At 43.3% G+C, this 21,904-nt stretch overlaps 1 protein-coding gene across 4 annotated transcripts in view; it reads right to left on the reverse strand.

Annotated features, from left to right (window-relative positions):
- The window catches only part of LOC121555194 (semaphorin-5B), a 300,942-nt gene that overhangs the window by 63,872 nt on the left and 215,166 nt on the right, over positions 1 to 21,904 (reverse strand). For all 4 annotated transcript variants that reach the window (XM_041869034.2, XM_041869033.2, XM_041869032.2 and 1 more), the window contains exons 10-12: positions 10,125 to 10,260; positions 8,408 to 8,618; positions 7,968 to 8,175 (exon numbers count right to left, since the gene is read on the reverse strand). In XM_041869034.2, coding sequence (XP_041724968.2) covers positions 7,968 to 8,175; positions 8,408 to 8,618; positions 10,125 to 10,260 — 555 coding nt within the window. The remainder of the gene's footprint in view (positions 1 to 7,967; positions 8,176 to 8,407; positions 8,619 to 10,124; positions 10,261 to 21,904) is intronic.

Raw genomic sequence — 21,904 nt, forward strand, 5'->3', positions numbered from 1 at the left:
CCGAAGAACACCATCCCAACCGTGAAGCACGGGGGTGGCAGCATCATGCTGCGGGGGTGCTTTGCTGCAGGAGGGACTGGTGCACCTCACAATATAGATGGCATCATGAGGAAGGAAAATTATGTGGATATATTGAAGCAACATCTCAAGACATCAGTCAGGAAGATAAAGCTTGGTCGCAAATGGCTCTTCCAAATAGACAATGACCCCAATCATACTTCCAAAGTTGTGGCAAAATGGCTTAAGAACAACAATGTCAAGGTATTGGAGTGGCCATCACAAAGCGCTGACCTCAATCCTATAGAAAATGTGTGGGCAGAACTGAAAAAGCGTGTGCGAGCAAGGAGGCCTACAAACCTGACTCAGTTACACCAGCTCTGTCAGGAGGAATGGGCCAAAATTCACCCAACGTATTGTGGGAAGCTTGTGGAAGGCTACCCGAAACGTTTGACCCAAGTTAAACAATTTAATGGCAATGGTACCAAATACTAATTGAGTGTATGTAAACTTCTGACCCACTGGGAATGTGATGAAAGAAATAAAAGCTGAAATAAATCATTCTCTCTACTATTATTCTGACATTTCACATTCTTAAAATAAAGTGGTGATCCTAACTGACCTAAGACAGGGAATTTTTACTAGGATTAAATGTCAGGAATTGTGAAAAACTGAATTGAAATGTTTTTGGCTAAGGTGTATGTAAACTTCCGACTTCAACTGTATATAAGGTCAGAGCAAAAACCAAGCCATGAGGTCGAAGGAATTGTCCGTGGAGCTACGAGAAAGGATTGTGTCGAGGCACAGATCTGGGGAAGGATACCAAAGAATGTCTGCAGCATTGAAGGTCCCCCAAGAACACAATGGCCTCCATCATTCTTAAATGGAAGAAGTTTGGAACCACCAAGACTCTTCCTAGAGCTGGCCGCCCGGCCAAACTGAGCAATCGGGGGAGAAGGGCCTTGGTCAGGGAGGTGACCAAGAACCTGATGGTCACTTTGACAAAGCTCCAGAGTTCCTCTGTGGAGATGGGAGAACCTTCCAGAAGGACAACCATCTCTGCAGCACTCCACCATTCAGGCCTTTATGGTAGAGTGGCCAGACGGAAGCCACTCCCCAGTAAAAGGCACATGACTCCGCTTGGAGTTTGCCAAAAGGCACCTAAAGACTCTCAAACCATGAGAAACAAGATTCTCTGGTCTGATGAAACCAAGATTGAACTCTTTAGCCTGAATGCCAAGCGTCGTCTGAAGGAAAACTGGACCATCTCTACGGTGAAGCATGGTGGTGGCAGCCTCATGCTGTGGGGATGTTTTTCAGCGGCAGGGACTGGGAGACTAGTCAGGATCGAGGGAAAGATGAACGGAGCAAAGTACAGAGAGATCCTTGACGAAAACCTGAGTTACTAGGACTTCAGACTGGGGTGAAGGTTCACCTTCCAACAGGACAACAAGCACACAGCCAAGACACACAGCCAAGACAACGCAGGAGTGGGTTGGGACAAGTCTCTGAATATCCTTGAGTGGCCCAGCCAGAGCCCTGACTTGAACCCGATCCAACATCTCTGGAGAGACCTGAACGTAACAAAATATGAATAGTTTCCGAATGCACTGTATATCTCTGACCATGTCTGGATAGTGCCAATACAATATTGAGATATTCACGGTAACTTGATGCTAGAGAAATAAAATACAATACAGTAAAAGTCACTATTAAACTGTAAGAAAAAACTATTCTACAGTATTTTACTGTAATTACAATGGATTAGAGCAAGCAGGTTGGCAGTAGGCATTTGCATATTACAGCATATTAATGAATAGTAGGGTTGGATTGGAAATAAAAACTCACGGAAGACTAGTAAAGCTCAAACCAAGTTTATTCACCCAATGGGTCAAACAGCTGAAAGACAAAGACAGCACAAGTTCCCTCCAGCACAAGTATTTATACCCCACTTTAGATGGAGTCTCCTACTTTTCTCTAAACATTACATCTTTGCTGCTAGGCAGGAAGTTAAGTGATGTGGGTAATAAACTATTCCTTCTCCCTTTATGTGACCTGACCTCGGCCCCCATTCCTCACTAATCCACAGCTATCCACCCTTATCAATGACCGCAACCATGAGATTGCCTTTTGCCTTACTTAGTATCTCTCCAAGCCCATGGCTCATATATACCCTTAATTGACCCCACCATATACATTCCTCCCATATATAAACATTAACTTCTGGTTTAGCAAGTATTTCAAATTACAACCCAACAACTGAAACCAGACTGTGGCCCTTCTCCTCACCATCGGATACCTAATATCTAACAATAACATGTTCTGACAGAATGTACACTTTCTGCATGCCCCTCTCTCCCTCAGTAACATTTCATATATTCAGTAGGTGTTTTATATCACTTTCACTTCTAAAGGCCTAAACAAAGGCTTCCAAACTGTCCGTAATTACTGGACAAAACAGATCAAATGGACATGGGTACATTTTCAACCATTGAAAGGTTTAAGACCCGCTACCACTGTGATCTGTTCCCTATATACACTGAACAAAAAATATTGGTGTTGGTCCCATGTTTCATGAGCTGAAATAAAAGATCCCAGAAATGTTCCATATGCACAAAAAGCTTCTTTATCTCAAATGTTGTGCACAAATTTGTTTAAATCCCTGTTAGTAAGTATTTCTCCTTTGCCAAGATAATCCATCCACCTGACAGGTGTGGCATATCAAGAAGCTGATTAAACAGCATGATCATTACACAGGTGCAACTTGTGCTGGGGACAATAAGACCCTCTCAAAGACCCCTCACAAACTTTACAGATGTACAATTGAGAGCATCCTGTCGGGCTGTATTACCGCATAGTACGGCAAATGCACCGCCGCAACCGCAGGGCTCTCCAGACCCTCTGGAGAGCCCTGCGGTCTGCCAAACGCATCACCGGGGGCACACTGCCTGCCCTCCAGGACACCTACAGCACCCGATGTCACAGGAAGGCCAAAAAGATAATCAAGGACATCAACCACCCGAGCCACGACCTGTTCACCCCGCTATCATCCAGAAGGCGAGGTCAGTACAGGTGCATCAAAGCTGGTACCGAGAGACTGAAAAACAGCTTCTATCTCATGGCCATCAGACTGTTAAATAGCCATCACTAGTCGGCTACCACCCGGTTACTCAACCCTGCACCTTAGAGGCTTCTGCCCTATTTACATAGACATGGAATCACTGGCCACTTTAAATGGAACACTAGTCACTTTAATAACGTTTGCATACTGTTTTACTCATTTCATATGTATATACTGTATTCTACTGTATTTTAGTCAATGCAACTCAGACATTGCTCGTCCTAATATTTATATATTTCTTAATTCCATTATTTTACTTTTAGATTTGTGTGTATTGTTGAGAATTGTTAGATACTATTGCACTGTTGGAGCTAGGAACACAAGTATTTCGCTACACCCGCAATAACATCTGCTAAATATGTGTATGTGACCAATAACATTTGATTTGAATAAAAGGCCACTCTAAAATGTGCAGTTTTGTCACACAACACAATGCCACAGATGTCTCAAGTTTTGAGGGAGTGTGCAATTGGCATGCTGACTGCAGGAATGCCCACCAGAGCTGTTGCCAGATACTTGAATGTTGATTTCTCTACCATAAGCCGCCTCCAACGTCGTTTTAGAGAATTTGGCTCTACGTCCAACTGGCCTCACAACCGCAGACCACGTGTAACCACGCCAGCCCAGGACCTCCACATTTGTATTTGAATTTATTATGGATCCCCATTAGCTGCTGCCAAGGCAGCAGCTACTCTTCCTGGGGTCCAGCAAAATTAAGGCAGTTATACAATTTTAAAAACATTACAATACATTCACAGATTTCACAACACACTGTGTGCCCTCAGGCCCCTAAACCACCACTACCACATATCTACAATACAAAATCCATGTGTACGTGTGTGTATAGTGCGTATGTTATCGTGTGTGTGTATGCATGTGTCTGTGCCTATGAGTTGCTTCACAGTCCCTGCTGTTCCATAATGTGTATTTTTCTCTTTAAAAAAAATCTAATTTCACTGCTTGCATCAGTTACTTGATGTGGAATAGAGTTCCATGTAGTCATGGCTCTATGTAGTACTGTGCGCCTCCCATAGTCTGTTCTGGACTTGGGGACTGTGAAGAGACCTCTTGTGGCATGTCTTGTGGGATATGCATGCGTGTCCGAGCTGTGCGCCAGTAGTTCAAACAGACAGCTCGGTGCATTCAACATGTCAATACCTCTCATAAATACAAGTAGTGATGAAGTCAATCTCTCCTCCACTTTGAGCCAGGAGAGATTGACATGCATATTATTAATGTTAGCTCTCTGTGTACATCCAAGGGCCAGCCGTGCTGCCCTATTCTGAGCCAATTGCAATTTTTCTAAGTCTCTTTTTGTGACACCTGACCACACGACTGAACAGTAGTCCAGGTGCTACAAAACTAGGGCCTGTAGGACCTGCCTTGTTGATAGTGCTGTTAAGAAGGTAGAGCAGCGCTTTATTATGGACAAACTTCTCCCCATCTTAGCTACTGTTGTATCAATATGTTTTGACCATGACAGTTTACAATCCAGAGTTACTCCAAGCAGTTTAGTCACCTCAACTTGCTCAATTTCTACATTATTTATTACAATATTTAGTTGAGGTTTAGGGTTTAGTGAATGATTTGTCCCAAATACAATGCTTTTAGTTGTAGAAATATTTAGGACTAACTTATTCCTTGCCACCCACTCTGAAACTAACTGCAGCTCTTTGTTAAGTGTTGCAGTCATTTCAGTCGCTGTAGTAGCTGACGTGTATAGTGTTGAGTCATCCGCATACATAGACACACTGGCTTTACTCAAAGCCAGTGGCATGTCGTTAGTAAAGATTGAAAAAAGTAAAGGGCCTAGACAGCTGCCCTGACGAATTTCTGATTCTACCTGGATTATGTTGGAGAGGCTTCCATTAAAGAACACCCTCTGTGTTCTGTTAGACAAGTAACTCTTTATCCACAATATAGCAGGGGGTGTAAAGCCATAACACATACGTTTTTACAGCAGCAGACTATGATCGATAATGTCAAAAGCCACACTGAAGTCTAACAAAACAGCCCCCACAATCTTTTGATCATCAATTTCTCTCAGCCAATCATCATTCATTTGTGTAAGTGCTGTGCTTGTTGAATGTCCTTCCTATAAGCGTGGTGGAAGTCTGTTAATTTGTTTACTGTAAAATAGCATTGTATCTGGTCAAACACAATTTTTTCCAAAAGATTACTAAGGGTTGGTAATAGGCTGATTGGTCGGCTATTTGAGCCAGTAAAGGGGGCTTTGCTATTCTTAGGTAGCAGAATTACTTTAGCTTCCTTCCAGACCTGGGGGCACATACTTTCTAGTAGGCTTAAATTGATAGACAACAACAAAAAAATCACCTCTTCCACACTCACTTTACGGAATTCAAAATTACAATGCTTGTCTTTCATAATTTGGTCAGATATACTTGAATGTGTAGTGTCAGCGTTTGTTGCTGGCATGTCATGCCTAAGTCTGCTAATCTTGCCAATTAAAAAATAATTAAAGTAGTTGGCAATATCAGTTGGTTTTGTGATGAATGAGCCATCTGATTCAATGAATGATGGAGCTGAGTTTGCCTTTTTCCCCAAAATGTCATTTAAGGTGCTCCAAAGCATTTTACTATCATTCTTTATGTCATTTATCTTTGTTTTATAGTTTAGTTTCTTATTATTTTTATTCAGTTTAGTCACATGATTTCTCAATTTGCAATACCTTTGCCAATCAGTTGTGCAGCCAGACTTATTTGCCATTCCTTTTGCCTCATCCCTCTCAACCATACAATTTTTCCATTCCTCATCAATCCACGGGGATTTAACAGTTTTTACAGTCATTTTCTTAATGTGTGCATGCTTATTAGTAACTGGAATAAGCAATTTCATAACTGTGTCAAGTGCAGCGTCTGTTTGCTCCTCATTACACACCACGGACCAATAAATATTCTTCACATCAACAACATAGGAATCACTATAAAACTTCCGGCTCTTTCACCTGCGGGATCGTCTGAGACCAGCCACCCTGACCAGCTGTCAGAGCTGATGGGGTCCAGTATGAAAACATTTAAATAATGTATGCACTCACTAACTGTAAGTCGCTCTGGATAAGAGCGTCTGCTAAATTACTAAAATGTAAATGTAAATGTAATGAACCTGAGGAGTATTTCTGTCTGTAATAAAGCCCTTTTGTGGGGAACAACTCATTCTGATTGGCTGGGCCTGGCTCCACAACCAGTGGGCCTGGATCCCAAGTGGGTCGGCCTATGCCCTCCCAGGCCCACACATGGCTGCGCCACTGCCCAGTCATGTGAAATCCATAGATTAGGGCCTAATTAATTGATTTCAATTGACTGATTTCCTTATATGAACTGTAGCTCAGTAAAATCATTGAAATTGTTGCATGTTGCGTTTATATTTTTGTTCAGTATACATTTAATTGTTAGAGAACTACTACCACATATCACTTAAACTGGTTCAGGACTCTCAACAACAAATATAGCCACTTCCAATGCACGCCTTAAAATATGTTAATGAGCCAGTGATTCTTTCTCCTCCAACAATATTTCTCCACAATGCACCATAATTTACAGTATGCTGCAGTAAATATAAAGCAAAACAGCAGTACAGTACTTTATTGCTGAATTGTATTGAAAATACAATCAGCAATTGCTAATAGTGAATATTGAATTATGTATTACAGCATACTAACTGATTTTTTGTGTTTTATATCATATTCACTTTAGAGCTAAACAAAGGATTAACTACTACATATCACTTAAATTGGTACAGCACTCTCACTAACGGGTGCAATAAATATAGAATCTTCCAAGACACGCCTCAAAATATGTTAATGAGTAAGAAACAACAATACCATGCATCCACTTGTGTTCAAAAGGTTTTTGGCACTCCAAAAATGCAGTATGTTACTGTATTCTGAATAACAGTAAATTACAGGCAGCAATTGGCCAGTAAGTTACTCTAGAGATTCAAGACAAGGTTTGTAGAATTTCAAAAAAAATAAAAAAAAGTATATTACTGTATTCTGTGGGGGTACAGCATTCTCACCCACGGGTGCAACAAATAGTCTCTTACAAGGCACACCTTAAAGTATGTTCATGAGCCAGAGACTCTTTCCCCGCCTACAACATTTTCCCACAATGCACCATAATGAATACTGTAAAACACATTTATGGTATTTTACTGTGCATTCTACAGTGTTTTACTGTTGAAATTACAGAAAGGTCTTACAGTGTGCTGTAAAACAAAGGTACGGTACTTTGCTGTGCATCCTACGGTAATCTACTGTACTCCGTTTACACAGTATCATACTGTTGATTAACACAGTAAGTTACTGATAAAATAAAATAAAACGGCTAACAGTGCACCCTAAATTAGCCTGAATCAGAGAGAAACTAAAATCTAAAGTAAGGCTTCCTTTCTCTCTCACTCTTTTTAGAATAACTAGTTCATTCATTAAAAACAACAACACAACAAATTATCTCACCTAAGTGTTATTGTTTTAGTAGAGTGTGTCATCCAATAATGAAAATGAGTAGTACAGACTTCTAGGGATAGGACTACACAGTGAGTTACTCAGGCAGGTAGAATTCCAGCACTTAATACTCATGGAAAGTAACTGTAAGTAAGCTATAAACAACACTCTGTACATTTCTATGGAAGTTTACCGAAACTATACCAAAACTATACCGAAACACGGAGATGTGATTGAGAATGTGTAATAATCCTCAATTTGAGGAAGTCACGTTTCTGTCATGCAGTTGCAGCTTTTCCTAACATGTACTGTCCCATAAGTTTGGGTTTGTTGGCCACTTTGGCTTTTTGTGTACTTGTACAAATTGTAAAAATGTAAGAAACTCACGTCTCAGTCTTGTAGTTGGAGCATCTCTCCAATGGAATCTTCAGAACTCTGTTGTTGAGTCCTACGAACAGTGACCTATCACTGTGAAGGATCTGCAGGCTCAGGATTGGCTCCCGCACCCCAGGGGGAAGGAGCTGGATCTCCTCCAGGTAACACCCCTGAAGGCTCTTATTGGTGGTGGCCAGGACCTTCAGGATGGTGCCGTACTCTGATTGGAGGAGAGAGGAGGAAGAGGATGATGATGATAATTCATTGGTTTGTTCTGTATACAGTCAGGTCATGTGGCTAGGGAAAACTCAGGGCTCTATAATAGGTCAATAGAACGTCCTTTGGATGGACAGCTAGCGGAGGGTGCCGGGATTGATTGATTAATTGGTTGATGATTGATTGTTTGGGTCTAACCTATTGACCTTGACCCCTGACCTTTGAACTCTACTGACCTGTGCCGATGTACATGACGTGGTAGAGGGTGTCGTGACCCTGTACGATGTCCACTACCAGCCTGGAGAAGCGCACATCGTCCTGCATGACCAAGGGGTCCACAGAGACGGGCTGCACCACGTCGTTCATCAGGTACAGCCGCTGGGCGTCCTGGAGGCTGCGCTCCGTCAGACCATCGTTAGGACCGCCGTCGTCATCTATGGTCCCACACTGAGGAGCGGGTGGGAGAGGAGGGGGGATGGAGGTGGGAGAAGAGGGGATGAGAGAGAGTGGTTTAGTGAGAGTGAGTGAGAAACATACAGCACCCGATGTCACAGGAAGGCCATAAAAGATCCTCAAGGACATCATCCACCCGAGCCACTGCCTGTTCACCCCGCTATCATCCAGAAGGCGAGGTCAGTACAGGTGCATCAAAGCTGGGACCGAGAGAATGAAAAACAGCTTCTATCTCAAGGCCATCAGACTGTTAAATAGCCATCACTAGCACATTAGAGGCTGCTGCTGCCTATTGAAATCACTGGCCACTTTAAGAAATTGAACACTAGTCACTTTAATAATGTTTACATATCTTGCACTACTCATCTCATATCTATATACTACATTCTATTCTATAATATTCTTCTGTATCTTAGTCCATGCCGCTCTGTCATTGCTTGTCCATGTATATATTCTTAAATCCCATTCCTTACTAGTTTTGTGTGTATTGGGTATATGTAGTCCCCTGTAGCTCAGTTGGTAGAGCATGGCGCTTGCAACGCCAGGGTTGATGGTTCGTTTCCCACAGGGGGCCAGTATGAAAATATATGCACTCACTAACTGTAAGTCGCTCTGGATAAGAGCGTCTGCTAAATGACTAAAATGTCAATGTAATGTTGTGAAATTGTTAGATATTACTGCAGTGTTGGAGCTAGAAGCACAAGCATTTCGCTACACCCGCTATAACATCTGCTAAACACGTGTATGTGACAAATACAATTTGATTTGATTTGAGAGAGCAGAAGAAAAAGGGGATGAGAGAGAGAGAGGAAAAGAGCCACATAATGAAAACGCTTCATGTTAACAGTCATTATTGTTTTGATTAAATCAATACTCCGCCTCAGGCTGTGGTCATTTCATTCTCATTGTATCAATACTCCGCCTCAGGCTGTGGTCATTGCATTCTCATTGTATCAATACTCCGCCTCAGGCTGTGGTCATTGCATTCTCATTGTATCAATACTCCGCCTCAGGCTGTGGTCATTTCATTCTCATTGTATCAATACTACTCCTCAGGCTGCGGTCATTTCATTCTCATTTAATCCTTTAGTAATCACGCCTACAAGATAATGACTGTTACAAGATAATGACTGTTACAAGATAATGACTGTTATAAGATAATGACTGTTACAATGTAATGATTGTTACAATGTAATGACTGTTACAATGTAATGACTGTTACAATGTAATGACTGTTACAATATAATGATTGTTGTTAGGCTAAACAACATCTCTGTGCCTGGCAAGCTACAGCAACAATATGCTCCTGAAATGCCATTCTTAAATACTGGATGACATGAATTGCTTCATAAAGCTACAGGTGCATTTCTTAAATGATGTGGGCTATGGGGTGAATGATCCCTGGTTCTTATATAAAATGCTTCCTAGATGCAGTGTCCTTTAGTCCTGGTTCTGGGGATACACAGGGTGGGTAGGATTATGCGCCAGACCAGCACTAACCTGGAAGTTGGGGATGGGGTTGGGGGTGGGCAGCCAGGTAGAGCGGGGGTTCTCCTGGGAACGGAAGGGCCCGTTGAAGGCCTGGGTGATGGAGCTAAGGTTAAATGCACACACTGCAGATGCTGCTATACTGTTCCTGTAGGACAGACAGAGAGAGGAGGGAGAGTGAGAGAGAGAGAGAGAGAGAGAGAGAGAGAGAGAGAGAGAGAGAGAGAGAGAGAGAGAGAGAGAGAGAGAGAGAGAGAGAGAGAGAGAGAGAGAGAGAGAGAGAGAGAGAGAGAGAGAGAGAGAGAGAGAGAGAGAGAGACAGTGTTACAAAACTCAGTGAAGAGAGAAGTTAGTGTTGCCCATACATCTCTCTAACTGAGAGGTCAAATTGATCCATTGTGTGCAGCACACTACATGTCTGTCTGAAAGGCCCATCTTTTACACGTGCATTTAACACACTATCCATTTCTGTTTGAGGCTGTGTGTGCTTCACAATCGGCATGAGTGAATTAGGATGCATACACACACACACACACACACACACAGACACACAAACACACAGACACACAAACACACATCCTCTCCAACCCCAGTATGAGGTGAATAAACCCAGTTAACCAGGGCAGTGTTTGGCTGTAACATTGTTATCCCAGCGATCCTGTGCTCTGCTCCTCTCCTCAGGACCATAGTGTTCTGTGTCTGGGTAATGAGTTTCTAAACTGCCTTCCTGCTGGTGCTACTCACCACTTTATATCCTCTTCTGGATAGATACTTCTGCTCCGCTCTGTGAGTGTGAGCAAGTGCGTGCGTCTGTATGCGAGTTCGTGGGTGTGTGTATGTGTGTGTGTGTGCGTGTGTGTTTGCGTCTGTAGTCTGCTCTGCACTGAACAGACTTTACTGTACAATAAACTCTGTGCTCTCCTTTGTGTGGATGCCAGCACACTCATAAATGGGCTGGTGTACTGTAGCACAGAGATGGTGAGGAGTACGATACAATAGGGCCCTATAGAGTTACTCACTGGTTTGACATTTGTTATGTTCTTGTTATATACGTTTAAATATCTGTTATGGTCTTGCTATGTTCTGTTCTTGTAGAGAACAGTTTGTCCGCTAAATGCCATACATGCCTTTTATAAGTGTATTGTCCTTTTATAAGTGTATCTAGCAACCATCGTGGAGGTCCGATTAAGCTCTGTAGAAATACATTAACACTGTCAGTAGTACACTGGGGGGTGGCCGATGTCACATAATGAGATCAATACAATAATACTGTCAGTTCCGTGAAGGTGAGCGATGCCACAAAATGAGCTCAATACAAACAAAGGAGATGGGAAACAGGTGGCTCATTGACTAAACTATGAGGAGTAAAAACAGCCTGCAGCAGAATGAACAGCAGTTACTGAATAGCCCTGTTTCTGCAGAGAGAGAGAGAGAGAGAGAGAGAGAGTGAGAGTGTGTGTGTGTGTGTGTGTGTGTGCAGACTAACAGCAGCTTGTTTGCCCTGTTTCAGCAAAGTATTTCTGCAGTGAGCGTGAGACTACTGCACCGTGGTCAGTGAGCCTGAGACTACTGCACCGTGGTCAGTGAGCCTGAGACTTCTGCACCGTGGTCAGTGAGCCTGAGACTACGGCACCGTGGTCAGTGAGCCTGAGACTACTGCACCGTGGTCAGTGAGCCTGAGACTTCTGCACCGTGGTCAGTGAGCCTGAGACTACTGCACCGTGGTCAGTGAGCCTGAGACTACTGCACCGTGGTCAGTGAGCCTGAGACTACTGCACCGTGGTCAGTGAGCCTGAGACTTCTGCACCGTGGTCAGTGAGCCTGAGACTACTGCACCGTGGTCAGTGAGCCTGAGATTTCTGCACCGTGGTCAGTGAGCCTGAGACTTCTGCACCGTGGTCAGTGAGCCTGAGACTTCTGCACCGTGGTCAGTGAGCCTGAGACTTCTGCACCGTGGTCAGTGAGCCTGAGACTTCTGCACCGTGGTCAGTGAGCCTGAGACTTCTGCACCGTGGTCAGTGAGCCTGAGACTTCTGCACCGTGGTCAGTGAGCCTGAGACTACTGCACCGTGGTCAGTGAGCCTGAGACTTCTGCACCGTGGTCAGTGAGCCTGAGACTGCACAGTAATCAAACCCAAACTGAGGAAACCAGCTGCAATAACCACTAACCAGGCTGCAGCCGTAGCCACAGAGCTAGACACACCCCCTCCCTGCCTCCCTGACACTGTGGTTTCCCTGGGCCTGCAGCCGCAGCCACAGAGACAGACACACCCCCTCCCTGACACTGTGGTGTCCTAAGGCCTGTAGTCTGCAGCCAAGTGTTATGTTGTGACCATGGCTGTTAAAAATAAAGTCACACATGTGCAGCTTAGACAGAAAGCTCTGCTTTACTGTATAAACCTCTGCCCAAGCACAGTGGGGGATATGGGCACTGTTGGTTACTGTTAACGTCTAGTTCGTTAACAAAGATTTAAGCTATTTTAAAACCTCCCCTTCCTTTCTTTCACACAGTCCATTCACAATGTAGTAGACCGTTTACATCTCTCTCGATGCCATTTGGGACGGAGCCCAGGGAGGACAGAAAATGGTTGGCTGGTGTTCCCCTATGATTGGCTGTTGTTCCCCTATGATTGGCTGCTGTTCCCCTATGGTTGGCTGGTGTTCCCCTATGGTTGGCTGGTGTTCCCCTATGGCCAGTGTTACAGGAGTATAAGGCTGATGTCCTTGACCACACCAGCCAGCCAGTCAGATAGGATGACACTGCACTTTCTGTTGTGTCACTGTACTCTATGGCTGCAAGGTGTTATGGGAGTAAAAGCCCCCCTGAGTCTCAACGAGCCCAACCAGAGATGGTGACCTCAACAATGCCCACTGGAGTATGTCCTCTTCTGCACATGCTCAGTGCAGCTCAGTGACACAGGCTTCGTCCCGAATGTCAAACCGCTATGGGCCATGGTCAGTAGTGCGCTATATAAGGAATAGGAAGCCATTTGGGACACATAAAGTGCCTGCCACTGCACCTGCTTACTGCAGCTCAGCGCATATGTGTGTTGAAGGCTTCTATGATGATGAATCATAGAGAGGAGACTAGCATGGATGGTGCTCATCATCACACCAGATGGCCCATATATACTGTACTGTATGTGTGCCATAGAGATACTTGCATCCCAAAATACCTTCTAACACACACACGGGCTAATGAAAGCACGCATATACGCACGCACGTACGCATATATACACACACAAACACACACCTCCAACACAAAATACAGCAACAGATGTGCTCTGCCTGTCTTTGGCAGGCTCCAGTCTTAGCAGGGTATACGGAGCTAATGCAGTCTGTGCACCTCACCTCAGTTGAAATAATACACATTCCATATGGTACCCTATTCCCCATATAGTGCTCGTGCACTATATAGAAAATAGGTGTGATTTGGGACGCAATAAAGCAGCAATATGTAACTTTTTGGGCGACTTGACCAAATTCACATAGAAATCTGTCATTCTGGTTGAAAGCAAGACTAAGGAGCTGTAGATCTGTTCTATGTCCGATATTTCTATGCTTCCCGTTCTTAAGCTTTGTTTTTGCATCTTTTACTTTCGGTTTTGTACACCAGCTTCAAACAGCTGAAAATATCAATACAGTGTATTTGGAAACTATTCAGACCCCTTAACTTTTTCCACATTTTGTTACATTCCAGCCTTATTCAAAAATGTATTTAATAAAATAAAAAACAGACAATACCCCATAATGACAAAGCAAAACGTTTTTTATAAATGTTTGCAAATTTATTAAGAATGAAATAAATAAATACCTTATTTCCTTCGACCTCATGGCTTGGTTTTTGCTCTGACATGCACTGTCAACTGTGGGACCTTATATAGACAGGTGTGTGCCTTTCCAAATCATGTCCAATCAATTGAATTTACCACAGGTGGACTCCAATCAAGTTGTAGAAACATCTCAAGGATGATCAATGGAAACAGGATGCCCCTGAGCTCAATTTTGAGTTTCATAGCAAAGGATCTGAACCTTGACGACCTTGTACCTAGCCGGTGGGGATTCCGGTGGGGTACCCCCACCCAGGTAGTGGCAGTGCTGGCAACACTGGCTGCAGTAACCCATGGGGAGGGGGTCACACTCGGACAATCAGAGAGGGGGCTTATTATTGTGGCCCAAGTGGCACAAAATAATCAAAGGTCTGACTGCACGGAGATGCTTGGGAAAAATGGTTACAACGGGGTACCAGAGTGTTTGTGTTTCAGGTGAAGAGGGTGGATCTGATCTCCATCACCTAGGACTTGACATAGATTAAATAGATTAATCAAATCTCACATTGTTGTCAATTTTTGCTCAATCTTGCATGCTTTCTCAAACAGCTGTAACTGTATATGCATTCGTAAATCAGGTCCTTTCTTGAGTTGGGCTCTGGGATGTAACAACTGTTGAGCATCTGATCTTATGGTTGATTGTGGAGGAAAGGGGTTGAGTGTGTTAGAGAATGTGCATGTATATTTATCCCACATCTGTTGCAAGGGGGTAAGGATGTTAGGGAGAATATAGGATGAACCACAATAATTGTTTGCTAAAATAATAATTGCTTGTCAAAAATGTAATGTAATACAATGGCAATCCGGGTTATAGGTTAAAATCCTACGCATGAACTGCCGACATTATTACGCATATTAATCGATAATGATGGAAAATAAGATATGCAAGATATTTGAATGGATGTGAGGGAAAAAAGTATTTGATCCCCTGCTGATTTTGTACGTTTGCCCACTGACAAAGAAATTATCAGTCTATAATTTTAATGGTGGGTTTATTTGAACAGTGAGAGACAGAATAACTACAAAAAAATCCAGAAAAACGTATGTCAAAAATGTTATGAATTGATTTGCATTTTAATGAGGGAAATAAGTATTTGACCCCTCTGCAAAACATGACTTAGTACTTGGTGGCAAAACCCTTGTTGGCAATCACAGAGGTCAGACGTTTCTTGTAGTTGGCCACCAGGTTTGCACACATCTCAGGAGGGATTTTGTCCCACTCCTCTTTGCAGATCTTCTCCAAGTCATTAAGGTTTCGAGGCTGACGTTTGGCAACTCGAACCTTCAGCTCCCTCCAAATATTTTCTATGGGATTAAGGTCTGGAGACTGGCTAGGCCACTCCAGGACCTTAATGTGCTTCTTCTTGAGCCACTCCTTTGTTGACTTGGCCGTGTGTTTTGGGTCATTGTCATGCTGGAATACCCATCCACGACCCATTTTCAATGCCCTGGCTGAGGGAAGGAGGTTCTCACCCAAGATTTGACGGTACATGGCCCCGTCCATCGTCCCTTTGATGCGGTGAAGTTGTCCTGTCCCCTTAGCAGAAAAACACCCCCAAAGCATAATGTTTCCACCTCCATGTTTGACGGTGGGGATGGTGTTCTTGGGGTAAGAGGCAGCATTCCTCCTCCTCCAAACACGGCGAGTTGAGTTGATGACAAAGAGCTCCATTTTGGTCTCATCTGACCACAACACTTTCACCCAGTTCTCCTCTGAATCATTCAGATGTTCATTGGCAAACTTCAGACGGGCATGTATATGTGCTTTCTTGAGCAGGGGGACCTTGCGGGCGCTGCAGGATTTCAGTCCTTCACGGCGTAGTGTGTTACCAATTGTTTTCTTGGTGACTATGGTCCCAGCTGCCTTGAGATCATTGACAAGATCCTCCCGTGTAGTTCTGGGCTGATTCCTCACCGTTCTCATGATCATTGCAACTCCACGAGGTGAGATCTTGCATGGAGCCCCAGGCCGGGGGAGATTGACAGTTCTTTTGTGTTTCTTCCATTTGCGAATAATCGCACCAACTGTTGTCTCCTTCTCACAAAGCTGCTTGGCGATGGTCTTGTAGCCCATTCCAGCCTTGTGTAGGTCTACAATCTTGTCCCTGACATCCTTGGAGAGCTCTTTGGTCTTGGCCATGGTGGAGAGTTTGGAATCTGATTGATTGATTGCTTCTGTGGACAGGTGTCTTTTATACAGGTAACAAGCTGGGGGGGCAAAGAAACTCAAAAGGGGTGATGATATTAATGAACAGTAATTTCGATCCGAATGTGCAAATTGTCCAAACAGATACGCAAGGTAGATGGATTATTTTAAATATGTTATTGGACCATAAACAGATATGGCTCATTAACCTTTACGAACCAAATAATGATGATCCACACTTCTTTGACAATATACAGTGAGGGAAAAAAGTATTTGATCCCCTGCTGATTTTGTACGTTTGCCCACTGACAAAGAAATGATCAGTCTATAATTTTAATTATAGGTTTATTTGAACAGTGAGAGACAGAATAACAACAAAAAAATCCAGAAAAATGCATGTCAAAGATATTATAAATTGATTTGCATTTTAATGAGGGAAATCAGTATTTGACCCCCTCTCAATCAGAAAGATTTCTGGCTCCCAGGTGTCTTTTATACAGGTAACGAGCTGAGATTAGGAGCACACTCTTAAAGGGAGTGCTCCTAATCTCAGCTTGTTACCTGTATAAAAGACACCTGTCCACAGAAGCAATCAATCAATCAGATTCCAAACTCTCCACCATGGCCAAGACCAAAGAGCTCTCCAAGGATGTCAGGGACAAGATTGTAGACCTACATAAGGCTGGAATGGGCTACAAGACCATCGCCAAGCAGCTTGGTGAGAAGGTGACAACAGTTGGTGCGATTATTCGCAAATGGAAGAAACACAAAAGAACTGTCAATCTCCCTCGGCCTGGGGCTCCATGAATCTCACCTCGTGGAGTTGCAATGATCATGAGAACGGTGAGGATTCAGCCCAGAACTACACGGGAGGATCTTGTCAATGATCTCAAGGCAGTTGGGACCACAGTCACCAAGAAAACAATTGGTAAAACACTACGCCTTGAAGGACTGAAATCCTGCAGCACCCGCAAGAAAAAGCTCAAGAAAGCACATATACAGGCCCATCTGAAGTTTGCCAATGAACATCTGAATGATTCAGAGGAGAACTGGGTGAAAGTGTTGTGGTCAGATGAGACCAAAATCGAGCTCTTTGGCATCAACTCAACTCGCCGTGTTTGGAGGAGGAGGAATGCTGCCTATGACCCCAAGAACACCATCCCCACCGTCAAACATGGAGGTGGAAACATTATGCTTTGGGGGTGTTTTTCTGCTAAGGGGGCAGGACAACTTCACCGCATCAAAGGGACGATGTATGGGGCCATGTACCGTCAAATCTTGGGTGAGAACCTCCTTCCCTCAGCCAGGGCATTGAAAATGGGTCGTGGATGGGTATTCCAGCATGACAATGACCCAAAACACACGGCCAAGACAACAAAGGAGTGGCTCAAGAAAAAGCACATTAAGGTCCTGGAGTGGCCTAACCAGTCTTCAGAACTTAATCCCATAGAAAATCTGTGGAGGGAGCTGAAGGTTCGAGTTGCCAAACGTCAGCCTCGAAACCTTAATGACTTCGAGAAGATCTGCAAAGAGGAGTGGGACAAAATCCCTCCTGAGATGTGTGCAAACCTGGTGGCCAACTACAAGAAACGTCTGACCTCTGTGATTGCCAACAAGGGTTTTGCCACCAAGTACTAAGACATGTTTTGCAGAGGGGTCAAATACTTATTTCCCTCATTAAAATGCAAATCAATTTATAACATTTTTGACATGCGTTTTTCTGGATTTTTGTTGTTGTTATTCTGTCTCTCACTGTTCAAATAAACCTACCATTAAAATTATAGACTGATCATATCTTTGTCAGTGGGCAAATGTACAAAATCAGCAGGGGATCAAATACTTTTTCCCCTCACTGTATATAATAAATGATCAACCCTGCAAGCAATTCAGGACTCTATTATTATGGTGGGAGATTATAATACCGTTTTAAATAGCTCAATGGACCGTAAAGGAAATCACACTACAAACAATCACCCTCATGCTCTTAAGGAAATCGTGAATGTCATGGATACATTAGAACTAGCAGATATATGGAGGCTTAAATATCCTGATCTAGTGAGATATACATGGCGGAGACTCAATCAAGCTAGTCGTCTTGACTTCCTTCTTATGTCATTTTCGTTGGCACCAAAAGTTGAAAAAGTGTTGATAGGGGACAGAATGCGGTCGGACCATCATATAATTGGCATATACATTACTCTTACTGAATTTCCATGTGGGCGAGGATATTGTAAATTTAATCAAAGCCTATTGGATGATAACTTGTTTTTAACTAGGACAGAGGAATTTATAACTGATTTTATCCGACATAACATAGGTACAGCAAATCCCCTTATTGTATAGGACACCTTTAAATGTGCATTTAGAGGACATGCAATTCAGTACTCATCTCAAAAACAAAAGCAATTTAGATCAAAAGAGTCCACACTAACAAAGGAAATAGAAGGTCTAACAGAACAGATAGATAGCAATAAAAACTGTAACATAGAGGCTCAGAATAAATTTGAGGAAAAACAAAAAGAAATGGAGAAACTTATTCAAGAAAGATCAAGTGTAATATATTATAAAAATAAAGCAAACTGGATGGAATATGGGGAAAAATGCACCAAATTCTTTTTTAATCTTCAACATAGGAATGCTACCAAAAATAATTTATTGAAACTGGTTACAAATGACAGAGTCACCCATGATTCACCAAATTATATTATGAAGGAGGAAACAAAGTACTTTAAGCATATGTTTTCGTTTCAATCGCCTCCATCTCCTCTAACTGAAGCAAATTGTAGAGATTTCTTTTCAGCCGAAGCTAATATGCCTCATAATACGAGATTTGACGTGACTTCCGTCTCGCTTCCGCATTGTCTCCGTACTGCTGTGCTGTTTGTTGCTACTTGGCTACCTGCCAAACTATTCACGTTTTACTTTTAATAAACGTTTAATCAATCTTTGTGTTCAACAAATTTACCAACTTTTTAGTTTTGTCCTCACTCATCTTTTTTCGTTAAACTTTTTCACCCCGGACGTTTATCCCGAGACAGAAGAGTCATTTTCCTGTGCGTTTTAGCTGCCAACTTTACGTTATTTTCCTTTTTTCCATCGCAACTTTTTTCCCTTATTCAACTTTTTTCACTCCGGACGCTTTATCTGGACATGGTTCATCAACATCTTCAACAGCCGAAGCTAAGTAGTAACATTAACATGATGTCTTCTAATTGCAGTCGCTGTACTCATAATATACAGGAGAACGATCGCCTTACGGCGAAAATAGCTGTGCTACAAGCCCAGCTTCAGACGCAATCGTTAGGCAAGGGTAATCTCAGTGTAGGAAAGGAAGAAACAGCGTCTGTGCCACCAGTAAGTACAGACAGTAACGTTAGTATAAATCCCCCGCACAGTCCCCCGCAGCCGGACAACTTTCTCATGGCTTCTGGAGGGAAATACTGTTGGAATGCTCAACCGGTGTCGCTCATTCAGCCGACAGAAACCTTCAACCGGTTTTCCCCATTATGTAGCGAGTCGGAGTCTGAGTCTGAGTCTTCTCTAGTCTCTACTCCTCCCGTTACGGGGTCTGAGACGCCGAAGGCTCCACCATTAGCTCTGACAAATTGAAAACCCTAGTCATTGGCGACTCCATTACCCGCAGTATTAGACTTAAAACGAATCACCCAGCGATCATACACTGTTTACCAGGGGGCAGGGCTACCGACGTTAAGGCTAATCTAAAGATGGTGCTGGCTAAAGCTAAAACTGGCGAGTGTAGAGAGTATAGAGATATTGTTATCCACGTCGGCACCAACGATGTTAGGATGAAACAGTCAGAGGTCACCAAGTGCAACATAGCTTCAGCTTGTAAATCAGCTAGAAAGATGTGTCGGCATCGAGTAATTGTCTCTGGCCCCTCCCAGTTAGGGGAAGTGACGAGCTCTACAGCAGAGTCTCAGCACTTAATCGCTGGTTGAAAACTGTTTTCTGCCCCTCCCAAAAGATAACATTTGTGGATAATTGGCCCTCTTTCTGGGACTCACCCACAAACAGGACCAAGCCTGACCTGCTGAGGAGTGACGGACTCCATCCTAGCTGGAGGGGTGCTCTCCTCTTATCTACCAACATAGATAGGGCTCTAACTCCTCTAGCCCCACAGTGAAATAGGGTGCAGGCCAGGCAGCAGGCTGTTAGCCAACCTGCCAGCTTAGTGGAGTCTGCCAATAGCACAGTCAGTGTAGTCAGCTCAGCCATACCCATTGAGACTGTGTCTGTGCCTCGACCTAGGTTGGGCAAAACTAAACATGGCGGTGTTCACCCTAGCAATCTTATTAGGATAAAGACCTCCTCCATTCCTGCCATTATTGAAAGAGATCGTGATACCTCACATCTCAAAATAGGGTTACTTAATGTTAGATCCCTCACTTCAAAGGCAGTCATAGTCAATGAACTAATCACTGATCATAATCTCGATGTGATTGGCCTGACTGAAACATGGCTTAAGCCTGATGAATTTGCTGTGTTAAATGAGGCCTCACCTCCTGGTTACACTAGTGACCATATTCCCCGTGCATCCCGCAAAGGCGGAGGTGTTGCTAACATTTACGATAGCAAATTTCAATTTACAAAAAAAAAATGGCGTTTTCATCTTTTGAGCTTCTAGTCATGAAATCTATGCAGCCTACTCAATCACTTTTTATAGCTACTGTTTACAGGCCTCCTGGGCCATATACAGCGTTCCTCTCTGAGTTTCCTGAATTCCTATCAGACCTTGTAGTCATAGCAGATCATATTCTAATTTTTGGTGATTTTAATATTCACATGGAGAAGTCCACAGACCCACTCCAAAAGTCTTTCGGAGCCATTATCGACTCAGTGGGTTTTGTCCAACATGTCTCTGGACCTACTCACTGCCACAGTCATACTCTGGACCTAGTTTTGTCCCATGGAATAAATGTTGTAGATCTTAATGTTTTTCCACAAAATCCTGGACTATCGGACCACCATTTTATTACATTTGCAATCGCAACAAATAATCTGCTCAGACCCCCAACCAAGGAGCATCAAAAGTCGTGCTATAAATTCTCAAACAACACAAAAATTCATTGATGCCCTTCCAGACTCCTTCTGCCTACCCAAGGACGTCAGAGGACAAAAATCAGTTAACCACTTAACTGAGGAACTCAATTTAACCTTGCGCAATACCCTAGATGCAGTTGCACCCCTAAAAACGAAAAACATTTGTCATAAGAAACTAGCTCCCTGGTATACAGAAAATACCCGAGCTTTGAAGCAAGCTTCCAGGAAATTGGAACGGAAATGGCGCCACACCAAACTGGAAGTCTTCCGACTAGCTTGGAAAGACAGTACCGTGCAGTACCGAAGAGCCCTCACTGCTGCTCGATCATCCTACTTTTCCAACTTAATTGAGGAAAATAAGAACAATCCAAAATTTCTTTTTGATACTGTTGCAAAGCTAACTAAAAAGCAGCATTCCCCAAGAGAGGATGGCTTTCACTTCAGCAGTGATAAATTCATGAACTTCTTTGAGGAAAAGATCATGACCATTAGAAAGCAAATTACGGACTCCTCTTTGAATCTGCGTATTCCTCCAGGGCTTAGCTGTCCTGGATCTGCGACTCTGCGAGGGCCTGGGATCGGGAGAGACACTTAAGTGTTTTAGTACTATATCTCTTGACACAATGATGAAAATAATCATGGCCTCTAAACCTTCAAGCTGCATACTGGATCCTATTCCTACTAAACTGCTGAAGGAGCTGCTTCCTGTGCTTGGCCCTCCTATGTTGAACATAATAAACAGCTCTCTATCCAC

This window comes from Coregonus clupeaformis, chromosome 40 (genome assembly GCF_020615455.1).
Source record: "Coregonus clupeaformis isolate EN_2021a chromosome 40, ASM2061545v1, whole genome shotgun sequence".
In the NCBI taxonomy this organism is placed as follows: Eukaryota; Metazoa; Chordata; class Actinopteri; order Salmoniformes; family Salmonidae; genus Coregonus; species Coregonus clupeaformis.